Source organism: Episyrphus balteatus, chromosome 1 (assembly GCF_945859705.1).
Source record: "Episyrphus balteatus chromosome 1, idEpiBalt1.1, whole genome shotgun sequence".
Taxonomy (NCBI): Eukaryota; Metazoa; Arthropoda; class Insecta; order Diptera; family Syrphidae; genus Episyrphus; species Episyrphus balteatus.
In genome coordinates this window covers 145,521,704-145,541,937 of record NC_079134.1, presented here as the reverse complement: position 1 = coordinate 145,541,937, position 20,234 = coordinate 145,521,704, and the positions used below count along the sequence as shown (strand labels likewise).

The following is a 20,234-nucleotide window of genomic DNA, read 5'->3' as shown; positions in this document are numbered from 1 at the left end:
ACAAAATTAAAATGTTTGAAGTCTTTTATGTACCTACACATTTTTTTCAAACTCCTCTCATTATTGTCTCGAGTTCAATTTTGTTTACGAATCATAAATTTCCAAATAGCAAAACTTATAACTAGTTTTATTAAAAAAAAAAAAATATTACGCATACGCCACAGTGACCGTTAGCAAAACTCTTACTCTTATTAGTTGAAAACGTTTTTCAGGGAAGTTAAGCCAGAAAAGGTCACAGAGAGATGGATAGATAAAAATGTATCTAACATTTATCTTGTATTTATCTTCCTTATACTTTGAGAGGACTATCAAACCATACTATTAAGAGTTTGATAGTTTGCATAGTTAAGCACAGCTTATGGTGATTTTTATGGCATCAATTTAAAAGATGTATAATGTATGCTGATACCTCATGTAAACCTTTTTGAGGTAAAACCCATGTCACGGTACCTGCAGTTGTTAAGTATAAAAAGTTTTGGAAAATTAAGACACATAAACATTTAAATTGTTTTTTTTTTCACTAAAGTTTATGTACAAACTTTATGAATATCGTAGGGTAAATAGAGTTAATTTTAATTTCAACAAAAGTACAAAATATAATAAAAGAGTGGCAGCCCTAAACTTTTTGTTTTTGCAAAAAGCTTCTTTGTTGATAAGAACAATATATTGTATAGACAGATAAAAACCATATGTTCAACTGTCAAAAGTTTCATGTGCGGCACATTTGATCAAACACTTTAGTTTACTTTTGATAGCTTTATTGAACGGTAGTGTATAGGACGAAAGATATTTGTTATACATAAATAACAACATGGAAAAGCAAAACGATGAAACCTTCAAAATAGTATCTTTGACCAGCGAAGATATACGTTGGCCAACTTCTCTTCAAGGAGATGGGTCTGATGCAATGGTTTGTTTAAAATCTTTCACTTTTTATTAAAACACTAACTTTTGTTTGGACTACTATTTTTAAGCACACTGATCCAGACTATTCATGTGTTTATGTGACTCTGAAGTTGAAAAATGGCACTAAAGGACATGGTCTAACTTTCACTCTAGGTTTGTTAAAAACCTTTTTAGTATTAAAAATGAAAAAAATTAATGTTATTCTTAATTAAACAATATTATGAATTTTTAATAAAGGACGAGGTACTGAAGTTGTGAAATCAGCTGTTGAAGCTATGAAGCACTTGGTTATCGATCGTAATTGCTGGGAAATTTTCCATAATTTTGGTGTATTTTGGAGAGCTCTAACAAGTGAATCCCAATTGAGATGGGTAAAAGATAGTTGAGCCCTTAAAAACAATTTATAAAACCCATGAATTGTATTTTAGATTGGTCCAGAAAAAGGTGTTACTCACTTGGCTGTTGCTGCAATTATTAATGCCTTATGGGACTTGTGGGCAAGACTAGAGGGTAAACCTGTCTGGCAGCTCTTAGTAGATATGGAACCAGAGGTAAGTCTTTTTAATCATATTACTGTCAAAATTATTCTTTTTTTTTTTGATAAAACTTAAAAGATCAAAAATTGTGTTACTATTTGTTTTTGTTTTGATTGCATCTAAATATGTACATAGGTAAAATAATTATATTTTTATTTAAAAGTAAAGTAATCTTATCTGCAGTGATGGTATAAATTTAAAAACAAAAATTTAGAAGAAATAATGTATGTATGCGTTTATAATTCCATTATTTTCTATAGGTGTTATATTTTTTTTTTCATTTGTTGATAACGTTGTTTACTTTTATACGATTTGCAAAATGTGCAAACAAGATCTGCTTAAAACATAATGAGAGTTGCCAAGTGTTTTCATTGTATTCATTGATAAACAAAGTACTTCAGTTCAATTAAGTGTACTTGGGGCCAGTTAATCCCCAAAACTGGCCAATACACAAAAATTTTCCAGACCGTTGTTAATCATTTCTTAATACATGGGGAGAGAGTGGTAGTTTTTTTTCTAGCAGCTCTAATTTTTAAATTATTCATACATTTTTTTTTTGTTAAATTTTTCTTTTTAAAAAAAATATTTTTGTCATTTTATTTTACTTACTAAACTAAAGTACATTTCATTCGAAATAATTTTTTCCAATAAAAAATGAGATCACCCCTAAAATGTAAAAAATGAAAATATCTAAAAAAAAAAAATTAAAGCTCCTAGAAAGGAACCAGTGGGATTGTTTAGGCTAAGTGAACCCAAAAGCAATGTTAACAAACAGTTAAAATAATAACTTTAAAATTAGTAGAAAATTACCTCCGAAATGTTAAAAACTAAAATATTTCGACCCCAAATACATTAAGTTTAATATACATTTTTCTCGAAAATTTTAATAAGCGCTCGAAATAAGGAAAACTTAAAATTAAGTATGAACAGTGTTCATTGAACACTCTGCCAAATATGAAAAATTAAATATTTCAAAAACTAGAGCTGCTAGCAAAAAACGAATATGATTTTTGAGCTAACTGAACCCAAATCAATAAAATTTAGTACAAATCTTTCTGGAAAATTTTAAAAAGTTGAAAATTGGTGGCCAGGCTTTATTTATTTTTATTTAACCCTTTCGAACCCAAGCTATGAAAATCAATATTAAAAAATGTTTTTTCGGTATTATCGGGTCAAAAACATCACAACTAAGAAATATGAATAGCAAAAAGTTATTTTCCAAAGTAATAAATAGCAAAACTAATGTGTTTTTCTCATATTACATGTAAGTAACATGCACTGCCTATGACCACCAAAAAAAGTCGGAGAGCTGAGAAAATAATTGTTTATGAAACTATAATGTATGCTACTTCTTCTAAGCAAAAAAACAAAACTTTTTCTGCATTAACATTTTTTATATCTTTTTTTCAAAATTATGACCATAAATAAAAAATTTTTTTTTGCAAAAAAAAAATAAATTGCACGACTGGGGTCGCACGTACTTGCTCTTATGCTTAAAGTAACTATAATGTTAAAGCTTTTTATTCAAGAAATTTAAAATTTGATATTTTGAAGAAATTTCATAAGTATTATAAAAAAATTAAATCTGTTTTTATAATTAATTAAACTCCATTTTAAATTATCTTAAAAAAAAAAACAAATATGCCATTTTATTTCTTGTATAAAAAGGTATTTTTAGAAAAAAAATTTCGAAAATTGTAGGAGCCGTTTTTTAAAAAAATAATTTTTTATGTATAAAAATTTTTTAACATTTTTCAAAAAAAAAGTTGGTATGCCATTTTGAAGAAATAATTAATTTACACATAAAAACTAAATTTCAAAATTTTTCATTGATCCGTTTTCAAAAAATTAATTTTTCAAAAAAAAATTTTGAAATATTTTTTAAAAATCCAAAAATGGGTTTTTTGAAAATGTTCTAAATTCTTAATATTATCTTTACTTACACACGTTTGTATAAAAATTTTCATTTAAATCGGGTTAATGTTGTACGAGATATTCAGAAACGAAAAAAACCGTTCTATGACAGGTACCATTAATAACTGTACAAAAAATATTTTTTTTATTTTAAAAGTTGGCTCTTATGTGTAGTACTACACACAAAAATTTAAATCAAAATCGTTAGAGCCGTTTTTGAAAAAAATTAACTTTTCTATTTCCGTTATATGGCAAGTACCGTTAGTTTTGGTCATAAAAAAAAATTTCAATTTCCCCTCTAGGGAATCACCAAAAACTGCTAACTACCAAGTTTGAAGAAAATCACTTCACTCGTTTAGGCTGCAGCTCCAGATAGAGACAGACACACAGACAGACAGACAGACAGACAGACAGACAGACAGACAGACAGAATTGCCGGACCCACTTTTTTGGCATTCTCCATCATCGTAATGTCATGTAAAATTGTTATCTCGAGTTCGATTTTTTTTACGAATCCTAAACTTGCCCTATAGTACCTATATCGCAAGTAAAAATGTGAATTTCAGTCCCTTTTTCGATAAAAAAAAATTAAAGTAATGATATTTGACTAACTTTTTGTAATAATCCAGTAACTAGGCATTATTATCTTTAAATTAAGCCATCGTTACCTAAAAAATTGTTTAATTTAATATTTTTTACGAATTTAAAAAAAAAAATGTTACATGAGAGTAACGCTGGGTCCGAAAGGGTTAAATGTTCAAACAAAAAAAACTATTTCAGGTTTCATTATCAAAATGACCTTTTTTATAATACAATATTTTTTATAATGCAATATTTTTCTCCTATTTTGTGTGGTTTCTTCATTATCATGATCAAAGACAGTAACAAGTCATTGTAAAAAAAGAAACAAATTAATACAACTCAATTAGTCTTGTCCTGTAACCACTGGTTTCAATTATTTTTATTCTCCTTTATTTATTTTATAAACAAAATACTGTCTGTTTAGGTACAGGTAGTTTTCTTTTAATCTTAGAAATAATGGTGGAATAAAATTTAAGTTCTTCCTAAAAAATGTATGAAAGTTTACGGAGTTTCAGTTTTTGTGAAAATTGAATATAGCAAAAAGTACCTATACATCTTATTTATAAAAAAATGATTTAAAAGAGAAGAGAGCACTTAATAAAGTAAAAGTGTTTTAATTTTTGTAAAGCGTAAGCAAACGGTCACTGTGTCGTATGTGGAACATTTTTTCTTAACTAATTTTTTTTTTTTTTTGTTTTCCATCTGAACTTTGTGGGAAACTATCTGAGATTCACAGTGGTTGCTCGAAATCTTATTGTTTCGTCTTAAAATATCTAATAAAAGAAAACATGCTATGCACAAAAAACACACTTTTTGCAATAAAAAAAAGTTATGAAACCAGTGGTTTTTTAAATGTAAACGATTACTTTTGTTTCGATTACATATTAAGAACTTGACATGGAAGTATTCGTTTTTCATTTATCATTTTTTGAAACCGATCAAATGATAAATTGGATTAATTAACAGTACATTTTAGGCAATGTCATTTTTTTTTCAAGCAAAACCCAATAATTCCAAAAAGTTACATCTTTGAACTCGGAAATGGTTTCGTATATAGATTTTCATAAAAGTAACGTAAATTTTTCCCATGTGCATTAAGGTATCGTGTTGATATTCCTGATAAGTCTTTTTTTTTGTCTTCAATTGACTCTTTTTCTTAACCTCAACTTTTATTAATACCAGTTATTACCAATTGGTTTGAGGTCTAGACGGTAGAGAGGTCAATTTAGTATATAGAAATTATTTTCTTCAATTAGCTTTTTAAATTTTATTTATTGCCATAAAATGCTTACCTTATTTCAAAGCTTGATATTAGTCTTTCATATTATTAAATACTTTAAACCTTGGGAGTTTCTCAAGGTGCATTATCCTGTTGAATAACTAATCTACAAATTTCACCAAGATGCTCCACCGCAGAGGGCTCAAATATTCCAGAAAGCCTCTTTTCGGAAAATCTTTCAGTCTACCAGCTTGAGTGCTCCAATCATGAGCGTCTCTTTCACTGAGCTTGACCAAATTAATTTTCCAGTAGCTCGACTCAAATAGTTTTTAATATAATATAAACTATTAAAACGACTGTACAGCACCAAAAACTTGGGAAGTCTTTTTTGGACTCTCTCAGCCTTTCTTTCTGGTGCATACAATCTTTTAGACATTTTACGTGTTGACAAATTGGGACGTGACGGACCTATATTATTGGCTTGCACTCTTGAACAAAAAAAAAAAAAAAAAAAAACAAATCTGTTGAAAAGTGTTGATAAGTTTTTTTTTTTTATTAATGGCCATATAGAAACATGTCTAATCAACCATGAATATCTTATAATTAAATTTTAACAATTTCTAATTAAAAACAAAAAAAAAATATTATTCAATTTTAACTTAAATGGAGACACAATTTAAATAAAAAGAAAACAAAATTTCCATTGAGAATTAATTTAATTTTAATAATTTTTTTTAATTTAATTTTTAATATATTTTTTTTTTAATTTTATTTTTACATTTTAACAATTTTTAATTTATACAATCACTTGGTAAAAATCTCATTTTATATAAAAACAAAAAAAATTATTTAATTTTATAAAAAAAAAAACCCTAAAGCTGGTAGGCTTAACAAACACAATTTATATTAATTTGACTGCCTCTTATTAAGAACATGTAAAATGAATAATGTCAATATCGAAATTTTGAATTAAGACAAAAATAAACTCAATTAGAAAAATAACTACAAATTGTTGATTAAAAGACAAAAAAAGAAAATAGCTATTAACATTTATTTCATACATGAATTGTCTTGGACAAAAGTAACAAACTGTTATACAGCTGTTTCCTTATACAAAATTGATATCGATTTCTTCTTTGCAAAAAATAGAAAGAATATGAAAAACATTCGAGATGCTTTTTGAATAAAATGCAATATTATTGAATAAAAAAATGAGTTCAAGTGATTACCAACTCTTCACAAGATCATTAAAAGACAATTTTTTGTTTATTTTTTTCCAAACCAACACTTGAAATCGCGCTTTTCCATTTATAATGTGCGTTTGTTAATCTTATTAAATTTAAAACTAAAAAAAAAGAAGAAAAAAGAGAGGAGAAGAAGAACTTAGATAAATCTTAAAAAAATATACAACTATATTATTATTAATTTTTTTTTTTCAAACGAGAAACAAAAAAAAAATACAAAAAAAAAAACATTTTCTTAGAAAAAAAAAAGAGTTAATTTAAGTAAAACGCTTAACTAATTTAGCTGTTTGTTTGTTGGTATTTTGTCTCCCCTCTTCTTTTCAATTCTCCTCCTCATCCATCTCATCATCATCATCGTCATCATCTTCCTCATCATTAACACCATTGACAACTCCCGCAAAATCCTTCGAACACTGCGTCATTGACGAATTATTTGCATTCGACGGATGAAGGCACATCGGTCCCGATGCTGATTTCGGGAATCGACTGAGGTAGCGTTGTAGCCGCAAAAATTTAATAGAAACCAAACGTTTATCAAACCACCATCCATTGATTTCATTATGAACTATCCCGGCATCATGTTCGGTAGCACAACGAACATAAACACAACAACTCTGCTTATCCAATTGGATATCGTAGATTTTACACTTTGGACCGACTTTCTCCAAAATTGCATCCTGAATTATAGTCTTCAAATTCGGATTGTTCGCCTCGAGTGGTTCAAACATTTGACGAATTTTTAGGCAATTTGTTGGCGGATTTGCAATTTTATTAGACTTGTCAAAAGCCGGACTGTGCCACTGTTTCAAAGTGTTTGTGGTACGGGCTAGCATGTCGGCTGAAACATTAGCAATCCACTTCATGGTTTTGCATTCCTCCCCATTTCGCAGTGCCAAATCGAATTGAATTCGACTGTCGTTGAGTTCGAGGTTTTGTATAGCTTCATTCCAAGCAGATTGCATTTGTTTGCGTTTGTGCAATGGAATCAATTTGTCACGCAAATGATTCACCACCACATCGGGTTGAGTTGAGTCTGGGCTGATGGCCTTCCTCATGAGCTCAGCGATAATTTCATTTGTGTAATATTCAACAGCATCGGCTCGCGTCTTGCGGCGGCTCTGAATAAACCGGTAGCCAATGTGAATTGCAAGAACTGCAACGGCAAGTAGAGTGGCTGATCCTATGACCACGAAGAACTGCTGAATCTTGTTGGAAATGGTGCAGGTAATTGGGAGACGAGGATTTTCAAGTGCAAATGCATTGCCTTGAGTTGGTCGTAGTTTGACGACCTCATGGAAAGCCATAATTTCCTTGGAAATCGGTGAAACATGTCTAATCTTCCATTGGGGATTCTTCTCGATCAGATACTCGGCATTATGAAGATCCTTTAAAGTCTTTCGAACATCTGTAGTCAATCCCATTTTATGTAAATGCTTAACAAACTCTCTGGCATTAATAGTTGGATCTTGGTTGACATCTTTACAAAAATGCACTTCAGCCCGTTTCTGGAGTTCAGGCATTAAATGTTTCAACATAAGAACCGCCGATGGAAGTTGATCTTGTTCAACACATGAATATCCTGCGGTTGCTATGGCTGAATCAGCATGGTGCGGATTACAGATAGTAAATTCGGTATTCTTTTCGTTGATGGTGCTAATCAAGTCCGGACTTATGGTCATGTAGAAAAAGGCGACAAAGAAGAAAAACAAAAGGAGGATACTAACAAGAGCGCATGGAATGAAAGTCTGTTTGAAACCGTATTGTTCATCGAGACGCGCAACCAATTGCGCAAATGCGGTACTGGGTGATATGTTGTTGTCCGATCGTTCGGGTTGATGATAGACAATGTCCGATGGATCAACTGATGGAGTTGTGTGAATCTGGCGAAGAGGTTGTTTGGCAATGCCGGTGCTGGTGCGTTTTTGAAGGATGCTATCTCTGATAGTTTCGCCACGGAGTTTTAGCAATCGTTTAGTGAAGTCTCCACCATAGCCACCGAGGTCGTTATTAGATCCCTGACCATTACAACTGTTGTTTGATGGTGGCGAAACATGAGAAATTGGTGAATTATTTTGATACATTGACGAAGTATTCCATGAACAGTTGAGACTTCTGTCGAGAGTGAGGTTATTTGGGGTTGTCGCCACATAGGGACTTGTGTAGGCCCATGTGCTTGCAGGTGGTGGTGTATTATTGTACTGCTTTGGGGTGTAAGCCAAATAATCAGAGTCCTCTTCACTTTCTGATGCTAGAATTGGTGGCGGGACATAGATTTTTGGAGAGGTCTTTTGCTTTGGCGACGAACTATAGCGGCTACTGGGACTTGAGTAGCTGCTGGTTGTTGTTTTGTTGTAAGGTGCTGGTGGTGATGTTAGATTAGCTGCCGCTGCAGCAGAACGTCTTGTAAGGACAATAGGTGATGATGGAGGTGGCATTTTATTGGGTGTCGTTTTGTTGAGTGATGATGATGATGTTCGGAAATTTGACATTACTGATGAACGTCCTCGAATGGTTGATGGTGATATTGGAGTTTGATCGGATTCTTCGTCGGATGAATAACGAGTTACATAGTTGGTTTGACGTTTTAATTTTGCCTTCTCATTGGTCAAATGATTGCGAAGCTTTTTGATGAGGATTTTTCTGGTTGTTTCGGTGACAGGCATATTGGGGAAGCCATATTGTAAGAGACGATGACGCAATTCACTGTCGGTCAGTTTTTCTAGATCTTCCATTTTATTACTCATCGTGTCTGGAAATAAAAATAAAATTTGTTGGGATTAGATTTTTGAAAAGCATGATGGTTAAAGAAGGATGTTTAAGGTTTATATGTAAAGCGTGTCTTATTCAATCTGATCAATTACACTGACAAACAAAATTTTACTTTTTTATTGCCACAAGAACCAAAATATACTTTTTTGGGCTGCTGAATCCGAATCTGAAAATTTGATTTGCCTCCGTTTTTGAAATATAAGAACAAATATTCTTCTTTAAAAAACTGTTTAAATTTTCCCGATATCTCTTTTATTGCTCGAGATATCTTAAGTTTCAGTTAATAAGCCAAAGAGAAAGTAAACTTAATCTAAAGACTAAGTCACTGGTCAAAGAATTTTTGCCACAAGAACCAAATTATTCTTTTCTGAAAGTTTCTGGGTAACTGAACTCGAATCCGCAATCAGAAAAATTATATTAGCCTCCATTCTTGAAATATAACCGATAAAAACCTTCTTTTTGCATTTTATAACGGTAATATTTCAAGAACTAAGGCTAATAAAATTTTTCTGATTAAGGATGAAAGGGAAAATTGTAATTTTTTGGCGGTTTGGCTGCGATACAAATTTTCTGATTTCTGTAATAAAGCAAGTAACCTCTAAATTCGTAGGAAACTACTTCTTTAATAAATTAGAAGAACTATCGGAACTCTCAGGCAATAGCCTACTGAACTTTGGCAAGTCCTCCAAATGGCTCGAACAACCATAGCATTCATAGGTTAACACTTTTTCATGAAGTTACAATACTTCAGGGTATCACAAGGGATCTACATTGATCTAAGTGTGACGGTAACAAAATCAACTGTCAGCCCATATAACCTAACCTAACCTAACCTCTACATGTTTACATGTTTGAATACGGATCCCTCCTCTTAATCCAATGTATAATTTTTTTTAACTTTAGGAGAAAAAATGTTGACAAAGAATTTTGCCTTTAATATTAATCGATCTGATTTGATCAGAATTAGAGGTAAGGACCATGACCTGCAAGTTTGTTAATTTTTGAATAAAACAAAATTGAAGATTGCTAAGCACGTAACCTAAAAACACGTAAATTTTTGCAGCTTTTTTTCAATGCATTGCAAGTGTGCTTTGGGGTAGAAAACATCTGACACACCTTTTATAAAATATTGGACATGTATCAAAACACAGCAATAGCTAGGCATCAAAAATATCGTCACAGCCAGAAATATCGCCAATTATTTTCTTAGGTAAATTCGAGAAGCTTCACGACTCGAGCGCTAGTGTGTAAGAAATGTGAAGGGCAATACCTCTTTGGACGAGCTTGCATACAGATTAGAACTGATAGGTAATTTTTATCCAGATTACAGCAGTCACCAATTCACAATTTGCTCGTACATGTATAACTTCTTCGAAAATGAGAAAGACATTGCAGTTAAAATGTGAAATGCAAATTCGGTAGAAGTCATTTAAAAAAATGGCAAGACTTGCAGTGTAATCTGTAATGGATTCGCAATCTACCCATAGACAACAATCATTTGGAACGTAAAAGATCCAGTTTATGCTTATCTGAACTGTCGCTTGGAAAGACCATCTACAATATTTTCTTTTTATTGGCATAGCATGTGAAAGGTTATAACTGTCATTAGGAATCCGGAAATGTTCTTAAATATGTTCTTTTCTGGTTTACTGATGATGAGATCACATAGAGTATTATTTAAAAAAAAATCTTCCGGATTGGACAAACGTAGCGAACAGAAAACGATTGCATTTTCCCTGTCGAAATGTGCATACGGTTGTACATTCAAAGGCAAATATGCAAATTTGGGTTTTTTGGAAATGTTGATTTTCACTGTCCTCTAAAGAAAGGAAAGTTAGAACTTTCACACTTTAAGAGCCCCACAGACAACATTGCCTACAAACTATATAATCGCCAAACTACCGAGCTACTACTTAATCAGTGTAGGGCTTCACACCGATTATTTAATCAGTAGACTATTACTTATAATACCTATATGATTTTTTATTTTGGAGCAATGCATCCATATAGAAGGTATTAACTTTAACGAATTTTTATGCAGAATCTTACATACGATTATACCTTAATTCTACTCTTATTGCACCCGATGTGTTATTAAATCAAAAAGGCAGATTTACGTGAAATAAAAAAAAAAAATAAAATGACAGTATATACAATAATGGACAAGTTAAAAAATAATTTTCTTGACGTGTGGCATTTTTGATATCATTGAGTGCGCTCTCACTTCTAACACGACTACTAAGTCGGCCCAGTTTGCGCATAATTAGCTCATACCAACTTAAATATCGGCCGATAGAGTTTGTTGTGTGCATGGGCTCTAAAACGTTTCTCCTTCTCTGAAAAGGAATTGTTCAGAAATTTCCCTTAGATATGTTTGATAGTCTTGGACCATCATTGATTTCGTAGTGACATAGGCAAAAGGTTTAATTACCGCTTGGCTATCCTAGAAAATACGAATATTCGTGTTGGATATCACGTTTTCTCTGAGCCAAAATAGAACTCCTTAACCCTCAAAATTTCGGCTTGGAACACGCTACAATGCTTTGCTAGACTGAAAGACTGAAATTCAGTTTTTCAGTTTTTAACGGCGTTCGTAACTTTCATTGGCAATTGCCACATCATCCGCGTAGGCGGAAACTCCTAAACATAACGTGTAAAAGTGAAAGGAATATTAAATAGGACTAACCAGAGAATGTAGACCAATTTTCACGGATTTCCCCCTTGTGTAGGCATGTAATGCCTTAGGAATCAAATGGAGTTCTATTTTCTGTTTTAGATGGATATCTTTAATTCTTTCAGGAAGGATAATAGACTTATAGGTCTTGAATTTTTAGTTACATGAGGACATTTTTCCGCTTTTGGTATAAGACCACCTTAGTTTCTTATCAGGCCTTTGGAATATAGGAGAAGAACATACAGCTTATCATAATAGTTTCCAGCTTTCACAAGATGATGATGTAACTAGTGACTACAACCGTTTTTGTGTGCATGTTATTGGTTTGTAAGATTGAAGGAGACCTTCAATATATTGTCCAGTCCAAACGGCTAAGGTGAGAAGTACTACCTCTAAAAAAAAGTCAGTTGGTGAAGGTTGGACTTGATTCACTTTTTAGCGAAATTTTATTAAAATGGCCAAGCCAAGTTCTACATAATCATAGTTACCTACATTTTGTTTAAGCATGAGATAGGTTCTTGCTCTATGTAACTTATTAGGTGTTTTTTTTTGCTAAACTGGACAAAAAAAAAACGCAGTCGGCGCTAAGCATAGCCGTATTTAGGGGGGGGGGGGGGAGGGGTTACAGGGTTTAACCCCCCCTCCCCCCCGAAATTTTTTTTAGAAATTCATATGATGAGAATTTGAACAAATAGATACGACCCACATACTTGTACATGTACATAGTACAATGTACAACATATTTGAGTGCCTCTTCTTTTTAAACAATTTGTTTTTGCTGAGAGTTCACTTTTAAAATAATACATCATAAACACAAAAAATTATCATCATTTGTTTTTTCTTGGGAATGTCATTCTTAAGCCTTAACTACATTGGCTCAAAAAGTGAAAAAGTACAAAAGTGAAAATTTGTAAAGGCATTTTTGTATAGTTTTTCGGGCTAGAAAATTAAAACAATTGATGCAGAAAGCTTATTTTTTGGTCTAAAAAACAAATCGTATACTCTTTTTCACAAAACAATTTCGCTAAGCAGAAAAAAAATATTTCCACTTTTGTACTTTTTCAAAAATGTATGTAGTTTTTCAAATGTGTATGTAGTTAAGCCTTTAAGTTGTACCCACCACCCCATTGACCTGGCTTGAGTCAACACAGCAAACTAGGCTGACTATATGAACAAGACACGAAATGCAAAAAAATTCTTCCTTCAGCCTAGATATTTGAAACTTTCATTTTTAAACGTTATAACATTGACGAAAACGTATTATTTTTGTACTTTCTATATTTGAATCTTAAACTGGTGTAAAGGAAACAAATTTTTTGAAATTATATTGCTGAACTTCGGAACTAGGGGTTAAAAATTCCATTTTTCAAATTCATACGTAATATACAAATGTACAATTTATTTTACATTGAAATTTAATGAAAAAAATTCTTTGAGGTGTAAGATTTCAACCTGAATTCGATATTGAGGTCGCGTGTGAATTGAGTTGAATATTTAGGAAAGGATATAGACACTATAAAGGTAAACATAAAATTTCAGCTGTTAAAACATACAACTCAAAGCACAACGCGTTTTGGGAATTTGAAATTGTAAGGAATTGCTAATATGTTTTTAACACCATTAAATCTTTTTTTTTGAGCAGGAAACTTTCAAGTCGTCAAAACGTCAAAAATGTATTAATTTAATATTCAACACATATTTGGATGTCAAAAATTTGTCTTTGGCTATATAGGTATTTATCAGAATTAACAGCCTAAGAGATAAGAACATTAATTTTTGGCTATTTCTAAATAACTTTTTTTATACAAACCATCAGTAAGAGAAAATACTATTTGTCATTTTATTGCTGTTTCAACCTTTGATTGTATCTAGTGTTTTTTTTATAGGATATAAACAGTTTTCTTTAAAGGCTAAGAAAAGCTTCAAAATTTTTTTTTGCTCGCTTACGCTCGCATGTAAAAATATGTAAGAAAAATTGGTCGGTCTAAGATAACCCTCCCCGAAATGAAATCCTAGCTACGGCTATGGCGCTAACAATTAACATCTTAAACGTAACAACACCTTAGCCCGTTGGGCTTAGTTGTTTAGCCCAGAGATTTCTCTGGGCTTAACTTTTTGAACAGTTTTAAATCTAATTTTTTTTATAAATTGTTTAGAATTTGTTTACAAACGTGAAAACTGACTTTTGGAATGACAAACTGTATTTAACTAGTTTTGCTAGCATTCATTTTTGTATCCTTTTGTAAAATAATATAAGAAAAACCCAAAAGCGAAAAATCTGACAACTCTAAATTTTTGTTCTGTCTGCTATTTTCGGAACATGTAATGTGCAGTAGAGTGGGCCGAAAAACACTTTTTTTCGAATTTCAAATCGTAATAGCGCGGAAAAGTTGCGAATGGTGATGACTAATAAGGGTTTAAAAAATAATCAAAATCAGTTCATATCTTCCGGTCGCGCATCGGCTCTGAAGTATGAAAAAATTTTTAAAAAATGGTATTTTTACAAAAAAAAATTTACCACCCTAACATATTATTTTTTGAACATTATAGCTTTAAAAAACTCTCATGTGAGCTAAATATTAAGCAGAAAAAAAAATTGGCTCAAATTGATTAAGGACTTCGGTGGCACATGTGTTTCAAAATTTGTCAAAAATGGCAAAAATCATATTTTTGCGATATTTTTTTTCCTTTTTATAAACTATTTTTAAAATTATTATTTTTACCAAATAAGAATTAAAAATGAAGTTGACACAATCAGTGAAAGCCGTGAAGTCGCTGAATATATAAAAATCTTTCGGTCAAGTACGCTTTGGCTATTTATTATTCTCTTTTTTTGATTTTTTGTTTATAAAGCTCAATTTTTGATATCTTCCTTCTTTATTTTCATAAAAAATTGACTATTTTGGCTTTATATAATTCCCAACTATGTTTAAAAGTAGATATTAAGAAAGAAAAAAAATGAAAAGATAAAAAAACTGTGCTAACTTCAAAAGGAAACAAAAAACAGCACAAAAAAAAGGTCGAAAGTGCGGTTTACTATTTTGACTCTTTTTGAACTTTGTTTCAACAATGTTTGAATTTTTTTTCATTAAATATGAACAGTTGTACCTAATTCAAAAGTCGAACATCTGTTTTTCATCAATTAGCTAAATTTTTAGCTTATAAACAGTTTCGCAAAAGAAGATTCTATAAATGCTTATTCTGATCGCCATTTTGGGACCACCATTTTGAGTAAAAAAAAAGTTGGTAGCTTTTTCGTATATCTTATACTTATATATTTCAGTGTTCTAAATTTCATGACTTTTCATCAAGAAATGGCCGTGAAAATGATTTTTGAAGCCAAAAAAGCACCAAAGGCACCACTGTGCGGCAAAGAGATTAATAAATAGCCAAAGCGTAATTGACCGAAAGATTTTTATATATTCAGCGACTTCACGGCTTTCACTGATTGTGTCAACTTCATTTTTAATTCTTATTTGGTAAAAATAATAATTTTAAAAATAGTTTATAAAAAGGAAAAAAAATATCGCAAAAATATGATTTTTGCCATTTTTGACAAATTTTGAAACACATGTGCCACCGAAGTCCTTAATCAATTTGAGCCAATTTTTTTTTCTGCTTAATATTTAGCTCACATGAGAGTTTTTTAAAGCTATAATGTTCAAAAAATAATATGTTAGGGTGGTAAATTTTTTTTTGTAAAAATACCATTTTTTAAAAATTTTTTCATACTTCAGAGCCGATGCGCGACCGGAAGATATGAACTGATTTTGATTATTTTTTAAACCCTTATTAGTCATCACCATTCGCAACTTTTCCGCGCTATTACGATTTGAAATTCGAAAAAAAGTGTTTTTCGGCCCACTCTAATGTGCAGGCGTTTTTTTTTTCAGTTTAGCCCGGTCGTAATAAAAAAAACACAACTAATGTGATAGTCCAAACAATCAAAGCTTATTAGTCTACAAGTTAGAAAAACTGATTAATATTAATTATATTAGTATTTCAATTACTCACCAAATTATAGTAAATATATTTAATTGTGTCAAATAGTCCAGGATAAAATCGCATTTGTTAGAAAGTGTTTCTGTTTTAGTTAGCTTTATGTTGTCAAATGACTATGGCAACCCTACCACAACATTCGACCTTAAAAGCAATAAGAACGGCAGCAACAATGCGGCAAAGGAATTCCTATTTACCAGTGACGACGACGACTCGACTCGTTTCCAGTTTTATTTGAGTTTGAGTTGTTTATATGAATGCGTACAAGCCACCTTGAGAGTTCTTAAATTCTTTTAAAAATTGTTTTCTGTTTATTTCACGTTTAACTAGCACACATCTAAACGCCAATAAATAAATAAAAACAAAAATAAAACACAGAGAAAATGACGACGACGCTGCTGCTGTGAACTTCCAAGTAAAGTAGGATGGTTCACAATTTAACAAAAAAGCAAAGGCGGCGGCAACGCAAAAATAAAGCAAATCTAGCGACAGGCAAAAAGTCTTCTTAATTTATTTAATATTTTTGTCTTTTTTTTTTGTTTTTGTTCACAATTTTAATTCTCTTAGCTTCTCTGAGCTCTGTTAACCTCGGCAAGTTTATAATCAAAAAAGCAACGCGAAACAACAAAAAAAAAAAATAAAATAAATTTCGGATTTGTTTTGCGCTATTTTTAAAATCTGCGTCACGCTCACTTTTATTATTTTTTTCTTTTTGCTTTTTTTCTATTAATTTTGTAGTATTTCAAAAAAGCATAATTTTATAGTTTATTTTTAATTATTTTCAAATAATCTCTGAGAGACACTCTTTTTTGATATAATTTCCCAAAAAAAAAAAAAGACAGGCGGTCAGTAGAATGGAAGAATTTTTCTTCTTTTTTGGAAACAAAAAAAAAATAATTCTCAATATCGCCTGAGTACACACAAAATTGCGTTGTAAACTTTTATTTTATTTAGCTTTTTTCAAACATAAATTAGATTTAGTTTAACAATTAGAATTAACACATAAACAGATAATTATTTATTTAAATTACAATTTTTGTGTTGAATTTTTTTTGGGTTATTTTGCCAACAACCATGCGAGAAAGTTGGACAGAAAAAAATATAATTATTTTGTCTGCGGCGAGACCCTTCAAATTCAAATTATAAAAAAAAAGAGGAAGATGAAAAGAGAGGTTGGATATTTTTTTTTCTCAAAACGTCACACTCTTTTTCTCAGCGGGAAAAATGACAGTTTGGATGTAGCGAGTAGTTTTAACTCGTTACTTTTGGATATTTGGATGGTATTCACAATAGATTGTTCATTTTTTTAGTTTGAAAAAATTAATATGGAATCCGATAACTTTTTTTTTTTATATTTTTTAAATAATTAATTAAAGAAAAAAATAGAACATAGGACATTTCGACGGCTAGTCGTTTTTGACTTCTTTTTAGAAATCGAAAAAAACCTCTTAAAACAATTTTTAAAAAATGAAAGAAATAAAAAAAAATAGTTGATTTGAGTTAAAAAAAAACAATTTTTTTATTTCTTTCATTTTTAAAAAATTGTTTTAAGAGGTTTTTTTCGATTTCTAAAAGAAAGTCAAAAACGACTTACGAGGTTATGAAGTTTAACCGTCGATTTGATTTTTTCAGAGCAAATCAAATACCCTATTTTTAAAACTTTGAGTCAATATAATTGATTAAACCGCACTAATCCTAAAGATTATAAACTGACTGTACAAATTCCAGTTCAATGAACCCAGAGCTGTTGATTTGTTTTAATAGATGCATTGAAGAAATAAAAGGATCATACTTTTAAGGGTTTTTTCGAATTTTTTATTTTTTAATTAATTTTATGTTTTTTTTATTTTGTTTTTTTTTTTATATTTTTGTGAACAAGTCATAAATTCAACGAATTGCTGATTACTGTGGTGTATGAGTAACTTTTTGCTTAATATGAAAAACCTTAAACAACTTAAATTTCTACCAAGAAAATTTAACTCTCAAACGAAAGAAGAAAATGACGATGATAAACACTGCCAAAAGTGTTTTCGTATATAAAAGAATACAAAAACCAAAAAGAATACAAATAAAAATAATACAAAAAAACAAAAAACTGGAGTGTTTAGATCGTATGGATTGGATAGTCTACTTCTTTCTGTTTAGCCGGAAGGGACAAATTTTCTTACAATATTCGACTTAGCTTGAAAAAGAATATTAAAAAAAAACAAAGGTCTACAACTTCTAATAAGTTGTTTAATACTGTTAAAGAAACTTAACTGAAGAAAGCTTGTTTTTCGGATAAGTTTGGTTAATAAATTTATAGAAGCTTTACAGAAATTACCAAGTTTTATATTTGATTTTTGGTTTTGATATTGAATAATCTAGCTCGGACACTTTTTGGTTTTGACATTTAATAATTTTTTCCATGCCCAACAACCTTACTAAAGTGAAAAAGAAGCTGAAATGTAGCTTCTGTAATACCTTTAACGAAGCTGAAATGTTAGTTAGGGTGCTATTCTTTTTTTGTAAATAATAATTTGTACTCTTATTTTATTTTTAAATACATAGGTGTTTTAATCAAAAGTTTTTGAAAATTTTTTTTTTTTCAGACTAAGAATTTTGAAAAATATTCATATTTTTTTTAGTTTATGCAAATAAGTACTTAATTTTGTTTTCAAAGTTTAATGTTTTAGTAAGTCAAAAATAAACCAAATGCAACAATATTTTTTGTTTGTTTTTACGTGGCTGAGCTTGTTGGTATATTTATTTATGAAACATTTTTTTTTTATGAAAAAAATAACTTTGAATGTTAAAAAAATATTAGTATAGAACAAAGTTAATTTTTCAGATTTTTTTGTTCAAAATTTTGAGTTTAAAAAAGAATTTTTCATACAAAATTCCTTTAAAAAACTATATTTACATTGATTTTTAATATTTAAATTTTTTTCTACCTAAGTCAATTTCTTAGAAGAGTGTCAATCCCAGCTTAATAGAATCGAATTCACCCCAGATTCCATATGAATTTTTTCTTGTCTCAACTCAACCTACACGCTTTTTGGCACCTCAACCTCTACAGTAGTTGCCATTCTACAGGGTGTCCCGGAATGAGATAAGAAGATTTTGAGGGATGATTCTTGGGTATATTCTATTAAAAAAAATTGTTCTACAGTAAAGCCTTAACTACATTGGCTCAAAAAGTGAAAAAGTACAAAAGTGAAAATAGGATTTGGTCAATATAGAAAAAACAAATTCAAATTATATGATAAAAATTTTGTATTTTTAATTTAATTTCAGGTCCTTGTATCAACCATCGATTTTCGATACATCAGCGATGTAATAACTCCAGAAGAAGCCATCAACTTACTTAAACAAAATTCTGCAACCAAAACTGAACGACAAAATGACCTTTTAAAGAATGGTTATCCAGCTTATACGACTCAAGTTGGTTGGATGGGTTATAGCGATGAAAAAATCAAAGGACTTTGCAAAGACTATTTATTGAAAGCTTACACCTCTTTTAAGTTGAAAGTTGGAAGAGATTTCGAAAGTGATGTTCGAAGGTGCAAGATTGTTCGAGAATCGATTGGATGGGAAAATCAATTGGTAACTATGAACATCTCTTAACATGGTTCATTTTTAAGTTTTTGAATTAGATGATAGATGCAAACCAAATTTGGGATGTAAATCAAGCTATTGAATGGGTTATTCGCCTTGCCGAATACAAACCACTTTGGATTGAAGAGCCAACTTCACCAGATGATATTCTTGGACATGCTGCTATATCTAAAGCTTTAGAGTAAGTTTTGAATATGAGGTCGTTAATGACGTTTATTACTATTTCTTTTTTGTATGAAAGACCTTTTAACATTGGTGTTGCAACTGGTGAAATGTGTGCCAATCGCATAATGTTCAAGCAGTTCCTACAATCTGGAGCTATGCAATTCTGTCAAATTGATTCAGCTAGAATAGGTGGAATTAACGAAATTTTATCAGTTTATTTGATGGCCAAGAAACTGAATGGTTTGTTTCCTTAATTTTTTCCAATTCCACTAGAAAATAAATTTTCTTTTATAGTAAAAGTTTGTCCCCATGCTGGAGGAGTTGGTCTTTGTGAAATGGTACAACATCTTCAAATGTGGGATTACGTTTCGTTGTCAGCTACAAAATCAGGACGAATGATTGAGTATGTTGATCAGCAACATGATCAATTTGAATATCCTGTGGAGATTAAAAATGCATGTTACATGCCACCAAGACACCCCGGTTATAGTACAGAACTGAAGCAAAGTGCTATAAATGAATATAAATTTCCAAATGGAAGCTGGTGGGTAGCTAATGCAGGAACAACCAAACCTGTAGCATAAAATTCTTCTTAAATGAAATAAAATTTTACAATAAACTTTGACCGA

The 20,234-nt window shown here is 30.7% G+C and overlaps 2 protein-coding genes across 4 annotated transcripts; one reads left to right on the top strand and one right to left on the bottom strand.

Annotated features, from left to right (window-relative positions):
- The first annotated feature begins 727 nt into the window (after positions 1–727).
- LOC129907347 (mitochondrial enolase superfamily member 1-like) lies at positions 728–20,234 on the top strand. Its single transcript, XM_055983505.1, has 8 exons — positions 728–910; positions 975–1,059; positions 1,144–1,277; positions 1,335–1,457; positions 19,120–19,428; positions 19,479–19,621; positions 19,682–19,845; positions 19,900–20,234. The coding sequence occupies exons 1-8, from the start codon at positions 812–814 to the stop codon at positions 20,187–20,189; spliced, it is 1,347 nt and encodes a 448-aa protein (XP_055839480.1). The 5' UTR covers positions 728–811; the 3' UTR covers positions 20,190–20,234.
- On the bottom strand, positions 6,603–16,976 carry LOC129907332 (inner nuclear membrane protein Man1). 3 transcript variants are annotated; one of them, XM_055983477.1, is made up of 3 exons: positions 16,875–16,976; positions 15,859–16,180; positions 6,603–9,150 (listed from the first exon to the last, which is right to left on the bottom strand). In XM_055983477.1, the coding sequence occupies exon 3, from the start codon at positions 9,143–9,145 to the stop codon at positions 6,722–6,724; it is 2,424 nt and encodes an 807-aa protein (XP_055839452.1). In that variant the 5' UTR covers positions 9,146–9,150; positions 15,859–16,180; positions 16,875–16,976; the 3' UTR covers positions 6,603–6,721. The 3 variants fall into 3 exon arrangements, with proteins under 3 accessions (XP_055839452.1, XP_055839453.1, XP_055839451.1); XM_055983478.1 differs by lacking the exon at positions 15,859–16,180 and having other exon boundaries at positions 16,875–16,971; XM_055983476.1 differs by lacking the exon at positions 16,875–16,976 and having other exon boundaries at positions 15,859–16,827.

What these genes read in the sequence shown, in the direction of transcription:
- LOC129907347 (XM_055983505.1), top strand. Translation starts at nt 812, where the DNA reads ATGGAAAAGCAAAACGATGAAACCTTCAAAATAGTATCTTTGACCAGC. An exon ending in GAGATGGGTCTGATGCAATG is followed by an intron (nt 911 to 974) that starts GTTTGTTTAAAA and finishes ACTATTTTTAAG; the next exon opens with CACACTGATCCAGACTATTC. An exon ending in TAGTAGATATGGAACCAGAG is followed by an intron (nt 1,458 to 19,119) that starts GTAAGTCTTTTT and finishes ATTTAATTTCAG; the next exon opens with GTCCTTGTATCAACCATCGA.
- LOC129907332 (XM_055983477.1), bottom strand. Translation starts at nt 9,145, where the DNA reads ATGAGTAATAAAATGGAAGATCTAGAAAAACTGACCGACAGTGAATTG.